This window comes from Nothoprocta perdicaria, unplaced genomic scaffold (genome assembly GCF_003342845.1).
Source record: "Nothoprocta perdicaria isolate Ctin4 unplaced genomic scaffold, notPer1 scaffold_0, whole genome shotgun sequence".
Classification (NCBI taxonomy): domain Eukaryota; kingdom Metazoa; phylum Chordata; class Aves; order Tinamiformes; family Tinamidae; genus Nothoprocta; species Nothoprocta perdicaria.
In genome coordinates this window covers 1,023,720-1,044,792 of record NW_020454092.1, presented here as the reverse complement: position 1 = coordinate 1,044,792, position 21,073 = coordinate 1,023,720, and the positions used below count along the sequence as shown (strand labels likewise).

General features: G+C 37.5%; 1 protein-coding gene across 2 annotated transcripts in view; it reads right to left on the bottom strand.

The window, feature by feature from the left end:
- TLK1 (tousled like kinase 1) overlaps positions 1-14,943 on the bottom strand; it is a 43,677-nt gene extending 28,734 nt beyond the window's left edge. Inside the window, exons 1-6 of one of the 2 annotated variants that reach the window (XM_026045436.1) lie at positions 14,761-14,943; positions 12,224-12,342; positions 8,159-8,230; positions 2,861-2,936; positions 458-504; positions 87-173 (exon numbers count right to left, since the gene is read on the bottom strand). In XM_026045436.1, coding sequence (XP_025901221.1) covers positions 87-173; positions 458-504; positions 2,861-2,936; positions 8,159-8,230; positions 12,224-12,337 — 396 coding nt within the window. In that variant the 5' untranslated portion in view covers positions 12,338-12,342; positions 14,761-14,943. Of the gene's footprint in view, positions 1-86; positions 174-457; positions 505-2,860; positions 2,937-8,158; positions 8,231-8,669; positions 9,453-12,223; positions 12,343-14,760 lie in introns of those variants that run through there. The other variant, XM_026045504.1, reaches the window with a different exon arrangement.
- Between the last annotated feature and the right edge of the window lie 6,130 nt (positions 14,944-21,073).

The window sequence follows — 21,073 nt, the reverse complement described above, 5'->3', positions numbered from 1 at the left end:
TTTTTTCCCTATAAGCAGATAGCTTTCAGTTCAAAGCACTCTGAGTGTGCAGACATCCACAGCCACTCGGAAGTTCAGCAACTTACAGAAGAAGGGGCGGAATGTGAATTCTGAGGAGATCGGATCGCAGGAGGGACACCCCGCACCGGGCTCGAGCCGTTCCCACCTTGGTACTGAAAGGAATATGTGTTCCTCAAATTAGTCCACCTTCTTATCAAAACACGTTATACATTTGCTGAATGATACAGTCCACCTAAATATAATTTTCCCCCAAAAAATTGCTAGCCCATAGTATAGACAGTATTTTCATATGTACTTTGAACTAGGGCAGGCTACTAAGTTCAAAGAAGATCTGTACCACCACTGTAGTTTGGTATCCCTAAGTTCACAAGTAACTTGTACAATTGCTTTCAAAATTAAGTCATAACTGTAAGTTTTTAATAAACAAAATAATTACCTCAAAATAGTCACTAATCTTGTGACCACGTCCCCCAATATTCTTTCCTGAAACAAATATGTTAATACATTAGAACTGATAAAATAAATTGTTTACAGACTTTTAACCAAATGGTAATTATCACTTATTTACTGATGTGCTAATAAAGGATCTCAATATGCAGATAATTAGGGGATCATGTCACAGCAAAGAGGTTTCTTACACCACTTGTTGAGGAACAAAACTGTATCAGACTTCAACTTCAAAACCTCACAGACTTTGTACTGGTTTGGCAACAAGTCTATACATCTCTGTCCTCATCAGACGAAACACCTAGCACTAAGTCTCTCTCCCTTCCTTTTCAAGCACTGTCACAGCATTCACACCCTTTCAGAATACCAAAGTAACCAAGTCTATTAGAATTATATGCTCTAGAAGAGTTATTTTGTCCAAACCTCCAGCCCTAGGATTTCCTGAAGCGCCAATAACAGGGTGGGCATGGAGCAGGCCTGAGCAGCACTGGTTTGCAGTGATCTTTCTCCAACATGAGCCACCAGCACCCAATGTTTTGCCACAGGCAGCACTCCAATGTTTTGCCTAATGCCATTAATGCTGCCTTCTCCTCTAATGTAAATTGGTTAATAAATCTTAAAACTTGGTATTTTGCACAGATCATACTAACTGCTCAGAGACTTCTTAAGATCAGACCACTATTCAAAACTTTCTTCTACATAAGCAGGAATTTTTAGAATATATTAGGTCATCATTACCCATAGTGTAAGGTTTTAACTTTGCACTTTCTACCAAAGACTTTCATGTTTTATATTACCTCAACCCTCAATGATTCTTTCTAATCCTACATCCCTCTGTGCTGGCATTGCCTCATAGCCTTCTCACTCACAAGTATCATGAAGAAATATGTGACAGACCTGTGCGTGTCAACACTTTACACATAAATTTATTGGATAAAATAATTCCATTTTGTTTTATACCACAGCCACTGCTCTGCAGATCCCTTTTTTCCCCCCAACTTTCTATTGCACTAATGATTCCCTTCTTCTTCATGCTTAACTCATGAGAATTACATCACTTATCAAATGCTTTCCTCTCATCTGGAAAAATTAGATAGAATCTATTTCTTTTTGGACTATAGTATCTATTCTGTGTTATGCTACATAATTCTGTAGGAAAAGAACACATCGTGTTAGCTGGGCACAGTCAATCATGAATACATTTACACTGATTTTATCCTCCTTTCCAACCAAACCCATTTTCAAAACAATACTTCAGAATTTATTGATTGCCTTCCATATTATGGAAATCAAAATCCTAAGTATGCAGCATACAAGAGATCAATCTCTTGATTCCCCTTCCCTGCTGCAGTAGCTGCACTTGCTGTGTTTATACCACATTGCACCACACCAACATGTTGCAGTATCCTGCAATGCCCATTCTGCAAGTTTATTGTTGTGCAAAATATTTGGTCGCACTGCTGCTGAGAGCAAAACACTAAGTATAAGGTATCAGAATCATGTCATACATGTCAATAAATTCCAAAATTTTCTAGCCTCTCTGATTTCAATTCCCACAGGAAGAATGAGGCACTAGAACAATGGAAGATTCCCCCCCCCCCAATTTCTTTGAAATACCCAGGTGACTGTGAAACAACTCTTTCCAAGAAATGTTTTAGTCAGGATAAGTAATTCTTCAACTAACAGCATGCTGCATCATCAAGCTTTCTGGATATGCAGCATACAGATATATAACTGAAATGATATTTCCTAGTGCACTTTGGAAACAAAATGCCAGTACAGATGTTATCAAAACTATTTTTTCCTTTTGATGAGTATCTATCTAGAGATTTAATTTCTACCATTTCTCCCAAAGAAGATTAAAGAGAGGAATGAAAAAATTGCATTATGTAAATACTGAACTGGAATTAACTATCTCATTCTGATTCCCCCTCTGTTCTAGTTCTCTACCCTGTGAAACAGTCCATACAGAAGGAAGAAGAAAATTTAGTTATTTTAAAATGTATGTGAAGAACAAGCAATTACACATGACAATCACTAATCCTCTTTTTCCCCTGCCTCCTGAAAAGAAACACAGAGCACAGAGGTACTTTGGATGAGAAAAGCTGCTGTAATTCTGAAGAGGTACATAGAATGTTATCACATCTGCAAGCTATACATGCAGCAGCACACAATTCTTATAGGCAATTACCAGCCAAATACAGTTTTTGCTGATGGTCCCTGCCAGTGATTGATAAGGTTAAGGGCAAAAGGTACTTGACTTATGAATCAAAAATCACAGCTTGTCTTATTAAACAGAAACAGATCTTTCAAGGCTAACAGTCAATATTTTGTGTATTTTCTTGTTTAAATGCATTCAGTAACTATTTAATTTAGGTTTACTGTAGTTTACCTTGGCTGCTTTCACTCTGGGTATCTGCCTTTCTTTTTCGTCCTCTGGAAGGTTCTGACTGCTTTTTCTCTGGAGTCTACAAAAGAAAAAATATATCCAACAGCAGCTCTATTTATTTATATAATTGTTTTATTACTGTAAAATAAGCTGAACTCATTCATAAAACATGATTTCACGATTTAGCAGAGATGTCATTTCAGATCTTAGCTGAATTAGATAACATGAACCTTGGTCAATCAGAAATATATACACTAAATGATATCCTTAGGAAAGTGAAAAATAGCTCTGAAATAATCTTCCCAAGGGTGATGTTGCATATTAATTACAAAGTCATTACATTTTTTCACCCATTCCAGATTTTATGAACACAATTTTGTTCAAATTCCTGACACATTTCACCAAGATCTTGTGCTCTGTATTATATTTAGTGAAATAAAGTGATTCCTGATGTTGTTTTCTTTACATTGCCAGAGTATAAACACTGAATAGGAAGCCAACAGTGCTACTAATTTTTATAGCTGCAGAAATCATCCTTAAACTAAATGTAAGCTGTAGCCTACTGATATTTAGAACCTGCTTTTTAAAAATCAACAAACCTGCTTACACAATTTGATACCTAAGCATTTGGATTTCCTCTCCCTCCTCATTATATTTGTATCTCAAAAAGGCACAGGCAACTTGTTAAACTTCTCTTAAAGGTGCTCAGCTGTCGTTAAAAGTTAGTAGTTACCTGAGGTTTTAAGTTGTCAATTAACCACATATTTTACAAAGAATAATAGATACAGTTGCCTAGAAACCATAATCAAGAACATGCTACACAAGAGAGGGCTGCTGCTCTCCACTGAGCCAAGGATTTGAATGTCTCCTGTTTGGCTTCTACAAACTGCTGAGGTTCAAGGAAGAGATACCGCTGTGTGTTCAGCCTCCAGGAAAGCCCATACCCATAACTGAAAAGAGCACAGAAGCCAGTATCTTGGAGAAAATTTGAGGCAGGTGATAAGACACTTCGTCATTTTATGACACTATCATTTTATATAGTTTCATGATTTTTGTCAGTTCGGGTTCAAATTATTCAACATAGAAAATACCACTAAAATTCAAATTTCAACCAATCAGTAAAAACATTTTGAGGAAGTTTTAGTTCCAAAATCTTCACATGGATACCTTTCAAATACAAAGTTACAACAAAAATCCTAAAATGTGTGCAAAACACCACTTAAAAGGTTATTTGACTTCTGTAGAAAAAGTACTCTATTAAAAGAAAAAAGGACCCATAGGTCTTATTTTCTTACTTATACCATATTTTTTATATGATTTAACTCTGTCAATAGTTACATAAATGCACCTTTAGAGGTTTCACACTTTTAAATGTTGTGTCAGGCTGCAAATAGAGTATAAATCACATATACATATTACATTTAATATTAAATTTGATTATAGACACTTCCAAACACAAAATGTGTGTGTCGTTTACAATGCTATTATATGTTAGCCAACTGAACAGGGCACCTTTCTGCAAATGAAACTGAAATTCTAAAAGCAGAAAGCACAGCCTACAAATATTATTTTAATCATCTACAATTACTGTAAGGGTAAACATCTAACACAAACTATCTTTCCACAAAACTAAATTGAAAATATTTAACTAAGCATTTTCATTTTATTCTTTATTATTTTCCAGCTTCTAATGCTATAGTTATTTCAGTATAGACTAAGGCAGCAAAAAGTTGTATTTACAAACTAATTAAGGTCATTTAAGATCTCCCAAGAAAAAAAATGTTTTTCAACACAGAGCAACTAGTTTTCTATTTTAAAAGCAGACTTTTAAAGAAGATTACATTTTAAAAATTGAAAAACAGTTTGTAAACAAGTACCTATTTCCTTAAGCTCTTCTCCCATTTCTTTTACTGTCTAATTTAACCTTCTGAAACAAGAAGTATTAGCACACTAATGAGGTTTCGACGCGTATCTAACAAGGTCACTGGCACTTGTCTAAGCAGAGCAGTCACATGGCAACGTACAGGGCACATCCATCGCTACTGAATGGTCTCCAAAGCCCTTCCCAACGCGCGGAGCCCCTGAGCGCATCCTCTCCCCCTGCTAAAGCGGGATCCAAGCTGCTGCCTGAGACTCAATTCAGAAGATCTGCAGACAGGCCACATTCAGATTAAAATTCTACTACAGGAAGAGAACAAACTGCTATTGAAGTTATCCAAACTTTCCAAGTTTGGATAGATAGTTTCTAGAGTTACCCACAGCCTGGCATGTTAGCAGAGTCTTACACATCACGGTCAGGATTCTGGCTTAGCTCACGTAGACAGTGTGGTTCCCCTAGGCCTTCTTATCATATTCATAGTTTTTAATCTTGGCTAGTAACATTCCTTTATACAAAACAAATATTTGCAAGTGCCAACTCTCAACTAATTCACCTCTTTTTCAAAAATACTTAGATTAATATATTTTATATATATATATATATATATAATGTATAGTTAAACATTTATTATGGTACCCTAAGAGCATAATTTGACGAGTTATTTTTGCAGGAAAATGGTTGTATGTGATCAAAAAATCTTTTATTCTTTTCCTCTTTCAACATTTGAATCTCCAGAATGCTCAGTGGTTATGATTTTTTCAATAGTTAATATTTTTCATATGCCTAGTGAATGCACTGATAGTTTTCCGTAAGTATTTTCTTTTAGCTCCTGCCCTTGCCCTAGCAAAGCTTCACAGCTAGTGCAAACCAAAATGCATCAGTGCTGCTTTCCTCAGCAACACATGCTAAATTCCAATTAGATTAAACCTCCCGTTACTTTTGAGATTCTGTTCATAATGAGGGGTCTGTATTCCAGGCAACTGCGGTGACGAAACGGCTGCAAGCAAGCAGAGCACAACATCCAAGTAACTAATCACACTGGATGATCTGAGCCACGCTCTAGGCTTTCTTACTTTGAAAATGCTTCAGTTACGGAGAATGGAATAAAGCTATAATGGAAATAATATGTTTGTAACTGCAACAACTGAAATAAAGACCTGGATGTTAAGATCAAAAATCCAATAAATGTTTATCACTCATGGTGCTGAACTAAGTCCATGATAAATTCTGGTTTCAAGCTATTCTGTAGGTCAAAGTTTACCTTGCAAAGCCTCTTAGTTCAAACTGTGATTCAAACAGGATGGTCCTTTTGATGAACCACTAGGCATGAGGAAACACCACAATTCTACTTGTAATGCTTCAATCCCATGTGCAGAAAATCAGAGATAAAAAAAATTACATGTCAGGGAAATAAAAAGGGGCGCACACACATGAAGCCTCTCTTGTTTTGAAAAATAAGTGTCAAAGACTTTTTTTTTAAATGTTTCCTTAATGATTAAAGCACACAATGACATGAAGGCACCACCACAATTTGATGAGCAACTGACATCCTCGCTACATAAAGTCATTTCAATATGCCTGCAATTTGCATTTCTACTACTTTCTTCTCCCAAAATCTATTGTAAAACGGCAGTTCTTTCTCAACACCAAATCACAGCACTGCTTGCCGTATGAATATGTCTTTGTATTCCCACCCTACCTTCCACACAAGGAATTCTCTATTATCAGACCTTCATTGTCACATCATTAGAAAACCTGTTTGTAATATTTAAAATTAAAATGCATTCTTTAAAGGATTACAGAATATAAGAAAATGAGTGTTATTTTAAGCACAAAAGTCTAAAAAATTAAAATATTTGGTAATACAATTATGAGTTCATTTAAGTGAATACAGCTGACAACTTTTGAGAATGGGTCAGAAAAATAAATTTCTGTATTCAACATTGTCAAAGACTCTCAGAAAACACAGAAGGAATGTGGAACAGTGAATTGCTCTGTTTACGAGCTTTTAGAAAATGCATTTTTAGGATCCTCTACTCATTTCTTTAACCATTACCAGTACCTCGAGCAATATTATTAAGCTTTGTTCAGGGAATGTTTATACAGTAATTAAATTATTGAAAATGCAAGAGTGACTTCTATTTGAAAAATGGGAGAGTAACCATATAGATTATGTCCCTGTATTTCATGATAAATGACCTTCAAAGCCCACCTACAGTCACTTTTGTACACTGAGCAGGAAAATAGTTCCAGTGTTATAGGAAGCCATGAAGAAAACTGACGGCAGTCACACTCCAGACGACACTTAAAATCCAGATTCTATGCATAATTCAAAGGAAAACCCAACCAGGAAAGGGAAGGAGAACAAAAGAAAAAAAGAAATGCAAAGAAATACACACACACACACACACACACACAGACACTCAGACACCCCAGTCTTTTTTAAACATGAAAACATGAAATCCAACACACAAAATTTTACTTTTCAGATAACAGACTTGGGAAGCAAGTAATTCCCCTTGCTGGCCAACATACTAGAAAATTAACACCAGACAGTGTCTTGTAGTGAACATACAATTAAATCCAAAAATATTAATAGGTGAAAATAATGTTAAACTCACATTCCAAGAGACTATCCTTCCAGCATAAAACACTTCAAACACAAATCTAGTCTGGGCTAGAAACATATTCTTGTTTCCAATGACTATAACTAAGTTGATACAATCTGTGATGTATCCAGGCAAAACCACTGGAGTTTTACACTTCTTCAAACACAGCAGCTCTTACCTAAAAGTCACATTAATGCACCTACGTCAACGTTGGCAGGCAATACAAAACTCTTATAGGCTAGAGAAGCCCGCACTCACACTCACATCTGCTAAAGGCAGGAACCTTTTTTTTGACTATGAAGTGGTATCAGACAAGAAAACAAACAATAAGAATTGCAACTTTCAGAAATGTAAATGCTAGTAACTGTCTGACCTAGGAGTAAATCTATAGTTTTAAAGAAAATGTAGCAAAGGAAATCAGTTTTTAGCTTTTTCTTTTTTTTTAAAAAACAAGCTAAATACTAGTCTATCTGTGCTTATGAGTGCTTTAAATAAAGAAAAAGCTTAACAAACTACTGATGCATTTTTAACTTCAAAAGCTATATTGTCACAGCAAAACTGCATATACAATAGGGATTTAGAACAATCTGGTTAATAAAAACTCATCTTAGGACCAAAAACCCAAAGAAACAGGTATGAAGTCACATCTCCACCTTCAAGAAATGGTATCTTTTAGTATCGCATGCATTTTCTAGTCTTACTCTATAGAAAGAAAATTTCATATTCTATTTTATTCTACATGAAATAAAACAACATAGACTAAAATTATGACATATTTGTATGAGGTGAAATGACTTTGCCCAGCATACATACCTCTGATTCTTTATCACTTAAAGATCCTAAGCTTCCAAAACTGTGATTTGAACTTTCATTATTTGTTGAGGCCTAGACAAATAAAACACTAAATATTATATACAGATTTATAAATTTGCTAAGTCATTATTATCAGTCACAGTGACAGCAAGTAACAGTAACCAAATTTCATGCTTTATAAAAAAAAAAAAAAAAACTGACCAACCATAGTAATTCGCCAGTTTGTGAAGGGGTATGAAGTTTAATGGGCATGTACATGGATTTGGCACAGGAAATTGTTTTAACTGCTTTAATGCTACACACATGTTCTAAGACTTGAAGAAAGAATCACATATAGGATGCTTGAGACACATCCGAGAGAGAAGGGTGGGGGGGAGCATATACAGGCTCAAGAAGCTGCATAACTGATTAATAAGTTAGGAACACAACTTTGGGAAAATATAAGTTTTCATTTTGATGAAAAATTTTAAAAGTAACAATATGACAAGACCCGAAAAGGTTTCATTCTTACCTGAAAGCAGCAAAACATTCAACAACAAATCCCCTGGAGAATGGGCTTACAGAGACAACATTGCTGAAAGATTTGGAGATTACTAGCAAATTTCATTTGTAAAAGAAATGAGCTCTTAATTTTCCCCAAGACAAATACTTAGCCATTGCAGCGACTTTTTCCCCCCTCTCTTCAATTGCAGGAAATCACATATTGACAATATTATTCTACATTCTTAGAACAGAAATTATTTTCCCCTAAATAACAAGATTTGTCTAGTTAGAAAAAGAATTAGAAAAACCTGTGTAACAGTCTCAAGTTGCAATATTTATTTACAAAATTTCTAAGGCTGATTTATGGAGAGATCTTTCTGACAGAATGGCAGCATGGACATTTTATTGAAAGTCTCTTGCATGCTCAGATAATAAATATCTTGAGCCAATTAATAAAAAAAAATCTTACATGGCTAATTAATTCTCTTCTTCCATATAGGAAAGCACAAAAATATTCTGAAGTAAATCAGTAACTATGTCCAAGACAAATACGCAGCATTAAATTCCGACTTTACATCAGTTATTAGGGTGATATTGGCCTGTGATATCCTCTGCATAGCCAGAGCATCTCTAAATTAGAATTTCTACAGAAATTTAAGTAAACACAAACTTTCTAGCTTTTTATACTCCCAGTGAGTTAAATGTGCCTAAATGTAGCTATTTTATAATGATAATATCAATATTTTGACCAGTAAAACGATAATTTATATTGACATTTTGACCATTGTTTACTGGAAAAAAACAAATTAATTACATATATATAGATTATATAAATATATTAATATTATATATATATAATACTATATATATATAGTGTATATATATATAGTGTGTGTGTGTGTGTGTGTGTGTGTGTGTGTGTGTGTGTATGTGTATGTATGTGTGTGTATATATATCTCCTGGGCTTTTTTTTTTTTTCGGTAGTTCTAGAGTTCTTGAACAAGAGCAGATGAGGGAGCCTTTCACAAGTAATAGTCCCAACAATTAAGGGACCATATTAAAATGTGTTTCAGAAAATATCCAACACAGAGCTACCACTTGTGCATTGTTTTGCTGGGTTCAGAAAACAAGAATCAGGCATGTGTGGATTTTGGTCTTCAAAGCAAAACCAGACCAATGGAAATCATATTTATATATCCCTTTTTCCCAAATGCCTCTGCATATCAAACCAAAAAAAGTTTATTAATTTTTTATAAAAAAACAAAACAAGAAAACACACATAATTCTGTCGCAATGTCTCCCACCAAAACTAGAGAAAATAATAATAAAAAAAAATCATTCTGAACATGGTACAGATTAGCGACCCCATTTATCTGCCAGGTTGCACCAAACAGTAAGTTATTAGGAATGTAAGGAAATAAATGCAAACAAAACTGACAACATTGTCATTTTACTGATGGGAGAATAAATCACAGGACTAGATATTGGCATTTCCCTTCCACTCTCCCCTGCTCTCCCAAAAAGGTAAGCAGGAAAAGAAAAAGGGAAAAAAAGGAAAAGAAAAAAATAAAAAACCCCATTGCACTGTATCCTGAGGATCATTTGTGGAATATTTCTGCTTAAAAATAAGGAAAACAACAAAGCAGTGCATTACATGAGGGTCCATAAGATGGCAGCGGAATCTTTGCAAGCAATTATCAAAGCATTTGGCAGTATTAGAAACCTTTACCCAGCTATCCATTTGGAAACCAACTGCATGAGACACAATTATCTGTTCAAACATCTTGGAATGTGCCAAGGACAAGAATTTAATGTTCTGCATAGCGGTACTGAAAAATAAATGATTTTTTTTTTTTTTAATTCATTTTTTTCTCTGACTAAGGTGGATGGACAAACTGAGAACCTGAAAATGGAACCTAAATTTGGATAAAAGTGAAATCAGCTGATGAACAGACAATAAAAAGGACTGAACAGACTAATTAAAGGGTTAAACAGACACTCACAGGGAATGCAAGTTTGAAGAGCCCCATGCTCTTCTACTTGCATCTACTTTGGAAATAAAAAATGCAGTAAGCACACAGAAGTAGGATAATCCTGAGGAGGAAAGACTGGCAAAACAGCCACAGACCAACACAGCTACTTCAGAGACAACAAAAAAAGCTTATAGAAATACAAGAAGTTAGATGAAGTCAAAAGAAGGTACTAATCTAGTTGTTAAAGAAGGACTAATAGTCATTTGAACAACTACTGAGCCAGTATTACCATGAGCAAATAAACTGGCAGAGGAAGTGGCACTAGGGAGCTCAAGGAAAAAATATAGAGCAGAAGCTATGTCGCAATCTGATTTTAATCACAAGATAATGGCAAAGTATACATTCTTTGAAGCCATACATTGAAGACAATTAAATGAAAAAAGATTTTTTTTCTCTTGTCTCTTTCTCTTGTTTTCAAAAATGTCACCTTTCAAAAAACCTTTTGCCAGTGACCTTCATGTCACATGCAAAAGCAAATGAAGATGCTATGCTGCGAGATGGCTATTGCAGCAATTTCACTCCACTACAGTCCATTAACAAGAAATTACTCAGTGATCAATACATCACAGGTTTACAGAACTTTCATCAAGATCTCATTTGATACAGTATTTTGTTCTGTCATCTAGACTGTTAATGAAAATACTGAATAAAAGGAGAAAATTACTAACAAAGCTTGCATTAAATCATAAAAAATATAAAGCTGCTGTAAGCAATTTAAAAGTAGATTTCAAAGTAACTCTGGTAATCAGAGAAAAATGTTCCAAAATGTTCCAGATTAATAACGTGAAGCTAAAAACATATCATATGAAGTAAAGAGAAACACATACATACAAAATGGTACATCTCTGTCTAGACAACACTATCATAGAAAACAGTCTCAAAAGTTGAATCAAATGATTTGAATGGAATTTGTAATAAAAGTAAATTTATTTTGCAGATATATTAACTGAAGGCAATATACAACATATGGGAGGTAACTAAGGCATGCTATTCTATGTTTTTAAGGTTTTTCCTGAAGTGTTGCATCCTGGTTTTGATGCTAATAAACATGCTGCAGAGTCTATAACGAGAGTATGTAAAATTGATATCCATGTCTGGAAAAGTTGAGAACTGTACTTTGTTAATCTAGGTGTATTAGTCTTCCAACAAATTAATCATAAAAACAGAGGTCACCCAGACTGCCTGGGTCTATATGACGTGGAACAATAAGGAGTTGGCTACCTGCAGAAGTGACAACTCCACTTAAGTACAGGGAAAAGGACTCCACCTCTGATAAAACAAAATCATCAGAGAACACATGTAAGCTCATTCTTCTTCTTCTTTTTTTTTTTTTTTTGCCATTTAAGAACAAGTGAATATCCATGTGTCACCGATCAGTTCAGCAACGACAATCCTATTCTGAGAAAAATAATGGACTCAAAAGGATTTTTCCTTACAATCCCTTCTAGCCTAACACCTTTACAAGTAAGGAATACGGGCAATATACAGGTGAGATGTAATAAGATCTAGTTACATTTCAAAGGTGTGGATGACGACTCTTAGAACTTACTTTAGCTCCAACACTGCAACTTCCAGTACTCCCAGTGCTGCCACTTACTACTCCAGTAAATCTTGCCTCTAACAATTCTTGTCTTCTTGGATCCAGGCTATGAAGTTCATCCATTGCTCCTAAAAGAAAAAAAAAAAAAAAAAAAAAAGGCATTAAATTCCTTACAAAGCTTCTTTGCAGTGAAGTATTTTATAAACAATCAAGCCAGTCACTGGCCTAAGCAAAACAGGGATTTACACTCGATTTACACTCAATTACATTTCATCACAGTCAATAATGAATGGACCAGAAATTTCTGGAAAAGTCACGAGTCTCAGAAGAGCCTTCTTAATTTTGGTTAAAACTACAGGCTGCTAAAGGGGTTTAAGAGACCTGGAACTTGTGGTGTGTGATACCAATGAGATACTTGTTTACTGATCAAAAAACCGGCTGACAGAAGCAAAATACTTTTTCAGCATGAAACTTCCTATTTGAGCAATCTCCTTGCTCTCAATATTATTTACACTGTTTAATCCATCAATGTATTGACAACCTGAGACAATCAGAGCTGCAGCAAAAAGGGGAAACGAGGGCATACCCGATAGTCCCTAACCCGTGTGAAGGGGATGCCGAGTTGCAGGGAGGCTTTTGCAGGGCAGGGGAGCAAGAACTGGACTCACGGCACGAGAGGGGCCAAGAGCAACGGAGATACTGGTCAGGGACGGGGGCTGCGAGAGACCCTGGCTGCCCGGGAAGGAGCAGCATCCCCAGCACCAGGACAGAACAGCAGGGAGCTGAGAGGGAAACAGAGCCACAAAAGCAGTTTCCGTTGAGCTCAAATAACCTCAGCCTACATAAGCAGGCTACAACACGATGTGCAGCTTTCTAATTTGTATTTAAATCACTTACAAGTGTTTAATCAGTCTGAAGGATGATCTAGACAAATAGTTCTCTGTATTTACAGAAGCCTTGTTTCTTTATTTTGCATTTTTCTGACTACTTGAATGTTCAGTTTATCTTCAAATTGAAACAATTCAGTTATTTTAAATACACTATTTAATGGCAAGACTTCATATGGCATTTTTAATAATCCCTCAAATACTACATCAAGTGATATGTATTTATACCATGTCTTACACTAAGATACAATCTTATAAAGTTTGTGCTTTTCAACCCGAGAGGCCTATTTTAGAAAGAACTAACAGTAAGATCACCTGTATTTAAGTGGCATTATTAAAAAAAAAAAATTGGAATTCTCTTTTCATGGAAACAAGAGCTGGCATTTGGGGTTCCTAGTAACTTCTGCCTAGCAGGTAACTATTCCAACAGCCTGGCCTTCAGCATGGCTTTCGTCCCCACTGCCTTGGCACAAAGGGACTTTCTTACATTACTCTCAGATACCACAGAAAAAAGAACTAGCAGACATTTCTATACAGCACATTTTGGTCACTGAAGGTCCACTCGGGCATGTCACAGCACAAAGTCACCACTACCTTTCCTGGTAAAAGTAGCAGCTCCAGCATTTTGCCAGTTCAAGTTGCTTTAATCTCTTCCTTAGCGTTTTCCCGTTTTCCAAAGGAAGGTGTGTAATGAACAAGGCAATGGAGCTCCTCTGCTGCCAACAGCTTCACACTGTCACCTTGCTACGAGGCAGGTGAAGCTCACGACAGGAAAGCAAGTCTTTCTCAGAACAAACCTCAAGGCGAGACTGAGCTCCCCGGCGCGGCACTCAAGGCCAGCGCAAAGCACCGCCCAGCCAGTGAAAGGTGCCCTGGTTTGGGCTGCTGTCTACAGCAGACCTATATGCCTTGAACTACTAATGAACTTCTAGTGCCAAAACAAAGAGCCTCACCACAGAGACCTACTGACAGCGAGGCTATAGCTCAACATAGCTCAAACGTAAATCAAATTTTCTAATGTACTCCTGGGAAGCACTTGGATATTATGGTGATTCACATGGTGTAAGAATTATGTGCAACCTATTTTATCAGAGCACTGATGTTAACATTGATGATGTTACCAACAGACACTCTCTCCACTGACAGTCCCATCATTTAGGTCAATAATTCTAACTAATACTCAGATTGAAAAAAAAAAAAAAAAAAAAATCAAGATACAACCTGAATGGCAAGAAAAGCAGCACTCTTGAAAGTTTTTTTTTTTTAATTTTGTAATCAAAACTTCTTTAAAGGTCCCAAACTATCTCTGAAATTAATGAATGCTAACTTTAAGGGCTAGTGTAACCATCCTAGGTATAGAAAACACTGATTAAGAGCATTGCAATACAACCCCTAAAGCCCTTACATAACTGTTTATTTCAATCTGTAATATCCTAAAAATACACTTATCTATGTTAATGCTCTAGTAATTTAAGTTCATAACAATTGAAGATGACAGCTCTTGTCATTCTAGAGTGTACATGTAGCAGACAATGAGATTTAAATATTAAAAGCAAAGCAGATTACAGAAAATTAATGAAAATACAGATTTTAAAATCTTAAGCAGTTTCCTAAAACACCTCAAAATCCCCACAAAATGACTTTGCTTGGAAAACTCACCAATGTGCAGGTGCACCTCATCTCTGCATCTTCATGTATTGCCTTTTGAGACTGAAATTCACTCAAAAAAGAACAAAATGGTGCACACAGCTTCCTTCTCTCTCATCCTTTCAAAGTTCTGGACTTCCCTTATTGCTGACCTAGCCAAGGGAAGACTTTTTCACTGTCTAGGAATATATGGTAGTAAGTAATTTCTGCCTCCAAGAAAACTAACAAAATAAAATACTGTAAAATATCAAACCATGTGGAGTGAATGCCTTTTTTTTTTCTAACTTCTAAACTGATAAAAATGATACTATTTGATTTAAAATAGCACATCTGGGCAGGAGGATTGAGAACTGAATCACTACACCAAAGCTGATCTATGCTCCTAAACCAAGCCTTGAAGAACCCGTCTTTTACGGCATGTTTTGGAGAACCACAGAAAGCAGAACCAGAAATAGCCTTGAAAATTCCTCAGGTGCTGAGCAGACAAGCGGAGATGTGCGCTGCGTGGCACCAGGCCAAGCAGCAGAAATCTGAGAAGGAAGAATTCAATTCCAAGATAAGAGCAGCGAGACGGCCCTTCCTCAGCCGAGGCGCTGAGGAGCACCACAGCCAAGGCCATCGTTACTCAGCACCGCAGCCTCAAGTGTCAATAAGATCCCACTTGACCTGAATTAGCAGCCAAGAGGGCAGGCAGCAAGACACCGTATCTAGATTTAAAACAAAGAGGACAAGAACCGAATCCCCAGTCCCAAACTCCACACACCGGGTACCAAGAGCCAGGCAGACAAAGTCCCAGGATTGCAACCCTTCCACACACCCGACAGAGCAAGAACAAACTGCTACTGATTAGCTGTGGCTTGCTTTAGCCTGGGAATTCCAAAATGCTTATGGTCGCTGATTTTCCAAAGAAAAGGGAGAAAATCTTGTTCTGTACAGCACTACACAGCCACTACAACCTCCAAGCAGCAAGTGACACGAGCAAGTACGGAATGGTGTACAGTTCAGCTTAAAGCCTTCACAGTGGTTGAAATCAAACGTATCGATTCAGTTGCAAAGAAAGAATATATATACCTAAGATACATATATAGTGTAAATAAGATGTATGCAAGATATATACCTAAGAAAATACAAAATATATTCCATTAATCAAGAGTCATTTTAATTGCACAGTGAAAACATCCTATTCAGTCCCTGAGCTTGTTAAAGTAAACAGCAAGGAAAAAGAATACATGTAAAACCAGTGCTTCTTCCTCAGGTTTGCTACTTGACTTAGGCACATCTGTTTACTAACCAATACTCGCTACTACTGCGAGATTGCTCCTGTGAGCCTACATTGCTTCCCTAGGATCCCAGGGAGAACTTTTATTCCAAAAAGTGGTCACTCAAAAAAGAAAAAGAGAGAGGACGCTTTTGGAAGGGCAATCACAGCACTATGTAAGGCATGACTTAAGACGACTGCTACTTGTTTCGCACCTGAAGCTGTGTTACATCATTGTCTCTGGGAGCCCTATGGAAGAAATCCAAGAATAACAGCCTGAAGGAAAAGAGAAGATCTTGCTTTGAAGAAAAGCAAAAGCAAATGAGCCTCCCACTCCTCCAGAACCATCCTGCCTGCGCTTCCAGACAGCCCCAGCCTCACTAAGCTCACAAGTAGAAGCAAGCTGCCTAGGGGTACCAAGTGCCAGCATGAGCCAGGCCGTGCCAGAACAAGAAACCGAGCATTTGCCAATGCATCTCTAGTGCTACCACAACAGCAAAACCTGCCTGGACAGAACCACAGGCACCTTCTGCCCATCTCCTCCTACCAGCACTAGGACAAACCCCCATATACACAGCAACTTGCTTCAGCAACAACTGCAGACTGACGGATGCAAACTTGTGCTACAGAAAGGAAATAGGTTCTGATAAATTCTGCCTTAGAGGGATGAACCCAGCAAGAAGCAAACTGTTGTGCAAACTGCAGCAAGAGCAGTGTTATTTTGTCCATCAAATCTAAGTAAACAAAAAGAGGCATCTTTAGGAAACTTAGGAATAGCAGATAGCAGATGCTTTATAATAAAGGCCATTTAGGACTGAACTTGTGAGGACGTAATTTTAAGACATGAAAATTGCCTAATGTTACCTCCATAACATTTAATGTACTACTGTCTGCTACTTAATTTATTAGATTAACTTTGATCATACTGCATTCTGTGTTTAGATCCAACAGCATAAAACCACAATTTTGCCTGAAAAATATTTACATATTGTTTTCACAGTATTCTTAGAAGCACTGCTTGGATACGCAACTGAAATTTAAATTAAGCAGTGTTTTTCTCTGTTTCCCTTCTGCATTTACAGTAAACTTCAAAACAAATTTCACAGCTTTTCCTTTATTGCCTAATTCTTCACCTAGCCAGGTGATTTTAAAGCTACATTGGTATTTTAGAGTTGGGAAGGTGTCCCAAGGAAGGGGCAGGGGAGCACTAGCAAGTGCAAGGTGGCCAGTCAAGGGAGGAAAGGGCACAGAGCAATTCCTGATTCTGAGGACATCGGGAAGAGACCTAAGCTCAAAGGGGAGGGGGCACGACTCAACTCAGACATAATTTCCCCCAATTTAACCACCAACCAGAATAATTATCAAAGAAGAAAAACAGTATTCACCAACCAACAACCAATCCTCAAAGTTAAAGTCAGCTAATAATGACTTAATAAAGTCATTATTAATCTACCCACTATGATCAATTCAAAGGTAACAGAAAGAATGTGAGCTCCTCAACTGAGACTACAGCAAAGCAGGGGGTTGAACACTGCAGGTGAAGTCCAATAGCAATTAAACAATTGCCTCATAAAGTATTCCCTACAATAAAATCTCATTGAAAACAGGACATGGCATAGATTTTGCCAGGATCCCTTTAATCCAAAGATAAAACCAGCAAGATGGACAAACTTTATACCATTTCTTCTTGTATGTAGGCAAAAGCACAACTTCTCTCTGCAAGTTAGATGTTAGGTGCTCTTCGAAAGTACCACTAAAATCCCATGAAAGCAAAAGAATACAGTGTCAAGAATCACCCCCTTACTAACCAGGAAGGATTCTTGCTTTAAAAGACAAAATGAAAGAGATCTGATTGCTTTTTACCTTAGACTTCCATGCACTGTGCAACTCCAACACGAACATCCACAAGAGACAACCATTCATACCAGTTTCAAGATCTTTCCAAATAAAACTATTTTAGTTGACATATTCTTCCCAAAACAGACTCAATCTCCTCTTGAATTATCTCTAGCATCCTTTACATCTCTAAATATTTTAGAAATTCAGGGGAAAAATGCATAATTAACAGGCAGACAGATGAAGTCTATACAAAACAAATTGTGGGAAAGGAAAAATATAATTGACCAATTTTGGCCTCAAAAAGCATACCTAGCATAAAATTAATAAATCACAACAAAAAGAATCTTCTCTAGAAACATCAGGAGAGCAGTTTTCTTTGACAAATGTGACTTGAAAATCCACTTCCAAATTGCTTTGATAAAATTTGTCTGCTGAATACAGCTGTATGATGATGCATTTTAACAAGCTTGTATCCAGGACTATAGAAAAGGCTTTTATGAAGAGGATAAAAAACTCACGAACTTCTGAATGATTTATCATGAACTACAAAGCCCAGGAGCCTTTGGTCACATGGCTGCGTTACCTGCATTCTACAGTTCAATATTAATTCTCCTGCGGCTGAAAAAACAGGAAAATCCAGTGTTTTCCTCTGAGGAGCATTCTGTTTTCTTTTAGGAATTATTTTACTAAAGGCTGTTCAAATGCCTAGAGATGATCTTTTTAAATGCACTTCGGAGGTTTATTTCATTTTCTCAACAGTTTAATGACTCCAATTTAATCTAAACCAAAGAAAAGTTTAGGTGCTGGATAGAAAAGTCTTTTTTTTTTTAATTATTCTAAAACAGAAATTGAATTTTTAATGAAGAAAAAAAAGAATCTTACTGAGCCTTAGATGCCACCTCTGCATCCAGGTTTGGGATTTCAATAACCTGGCAGACAGGAGCATCCCGGCCGCCTCCGGCCGCCCTCCTTCAGTCACAGGCCGGGGACATGTGTGCCCACATGCCCGAGCGGAGCTCGCCCGCAGCTCGGGGACGAGTCCTGCAAGAGCCAGGGCAGCAGCTCCCCAGGGGCCGGGTTGCTGCGCTGTGCGAGGCTCAGACACGGCCATGAGGCCCCGCTGCAGATGCCATCGCTAGCAGGGGCGGCCGGTCCGGCTTGCGGGGCACGTGCTGCCCTCCCGCAGCAAGCGGCAGCTCGCAGGACACAGTGACAGCCTCCTCCTGACACCCTGCATAACAGCCACCACGCTCGACCGGAGCGCCACGGACAAAAAACCCTTTGCACGGGTTTAAGCACAACCTGCTCGAGGTGCCCATGAAAGATAAATGCTAATGTAGGCACTAGAGATGCTTGAAAAAGAGGAAGGAAAAACGACTGAGTACCTTTAAAACTACATTCCGGCATAGCAGTGTCACCATGTGCATGCCTGGGACAACCTCGAGACCCACGCTTCACTAGCAATAATGGTGCTGATGGCCCTGAAAGCTCCCCAACTCCTCCTGCAACATTCGCTGCGGTAAAGGCATGTTGTGTCTCACTCCAATGTTTTCATTACTCAGAAAACATGAGTCAACATTTAGTTTTATTTGGCACGTGTCCCTATAATAGGTCAGTTTTTAGCTAGGCTTTTCCTTATACTAACTTTTGCTACAGCAACTCTTCACTGAACAATTTTTTCCTATTTTGTCTCAGAGATCACCATGCCAACTTCCTTGCAATGGTTTTTCCCATCTTGATAACGGGAGTTGACAGGTATAAAATAATAAGATACAGCGCAAAACATTCAACACTGGAGCTACCTGTCTGCTTCCCAAGCACATAACCCCATCTGCACTGTTACTGGAAGCACAGCACAGCAAAGAATGCTACGAGCAGCAGAACCACGACAAGGTCCTTCCTGAGCCTGTTGAATAACTTTAGCTTAACAAATGACAGGGGCAAAGACAATGGAGAGAACAGAACAACATAATGCTAATGTCTGGGCAGCTTTGGTCTTGGAATTGTTACCCCTCAGCAGTGCGAAGGACGTTACACTTTGATGACCGGCACCTTTCTTTTAGCTCTCCACCCTTCTTAGCTAGATTAAAATTCAGCAGATCAATTCACCAACACAGCAAAAGAAATACATGACAGTGCCAAATCAGCAGAAGAGTCCACTAGGAAGAGTAACCACCCATGTTCCAGACCTTCCTGCACATACAGTAACTCCTTCCGACTCTTTAAAAACTCTTTTTAAAGTACTGAGTTAAGGAAGATCTAAGTGTACTTCCTATACTGAAGTCCCAAACTGTCTTTCTGGATCATGAGGACCCTCCTACACCAATGAAATAGAAAAGCCTCTACAAAATATTCCACAACGAAGCAATATCTGTGAGTATTCTCCCTTTTGAAAGCTTATACTGAACTCACACAGCTAAGAACTTTAGTAATAAAACATTTCGCTGAAAATGTATTTCCTGAATTTTTGGCTAAAAATTGGCTTTGTCAGGAAACCCTGACAAAGAAGTTAATGCTCTGAATATTTGCACACTAGGTGGATGGCACCCTGGATGTGCTCATTACAAACTATGGTACCCGTTTTTCTTTTGAAACTCATTATTAATTAATCACAGGTGTCACTCTCCTGCTATTTCTTTTAATCTAAACTAATCACTTGCAACAGTTCCTTGCATTATTTTTTAACTGCCAAGAAAGAGCATGACCAGGTGATCAACCAGCAGGTTCTAGTTTCCAGAAGGATTTTGGGATTTTTAAACTACCGTTTTTTACTACTGTTTACATTAATAATGAACTAGCAGAGCCAAAGAGTATTAACTGAAACAAATAGGCTTTGTTTATATAGAGTTAGATACTATTAACACAGTCTGCATTGACCATTTCCACTTTCCGCAGCCAAAGGCAGTGAAATGTGCAAACAAGTTAACTGACTGATGAACTCATGCACTAAATTCTGTGCATTCAAAATTAATGTATACTGATGCTGCAAAACAGGTGCATTTTCTAAAAGATTTTTCTTCTTTAATGACCAATTTCAACACCTGCTACAACGACAAAATATCCAGAGGTGCAAAGCACTTATTTAAAGTGCTTGTCATCAATTTTTGTTCAAAACAACTCTCAGTTCTGGCAGCAACTCGGTAGCCAACGAATGCGTCCTGCTGACGTCTCTGGCCATCCCTGGGCAGCACAATTTGCGCCTGCGTCACTGTGACACGGTGTGCTGAG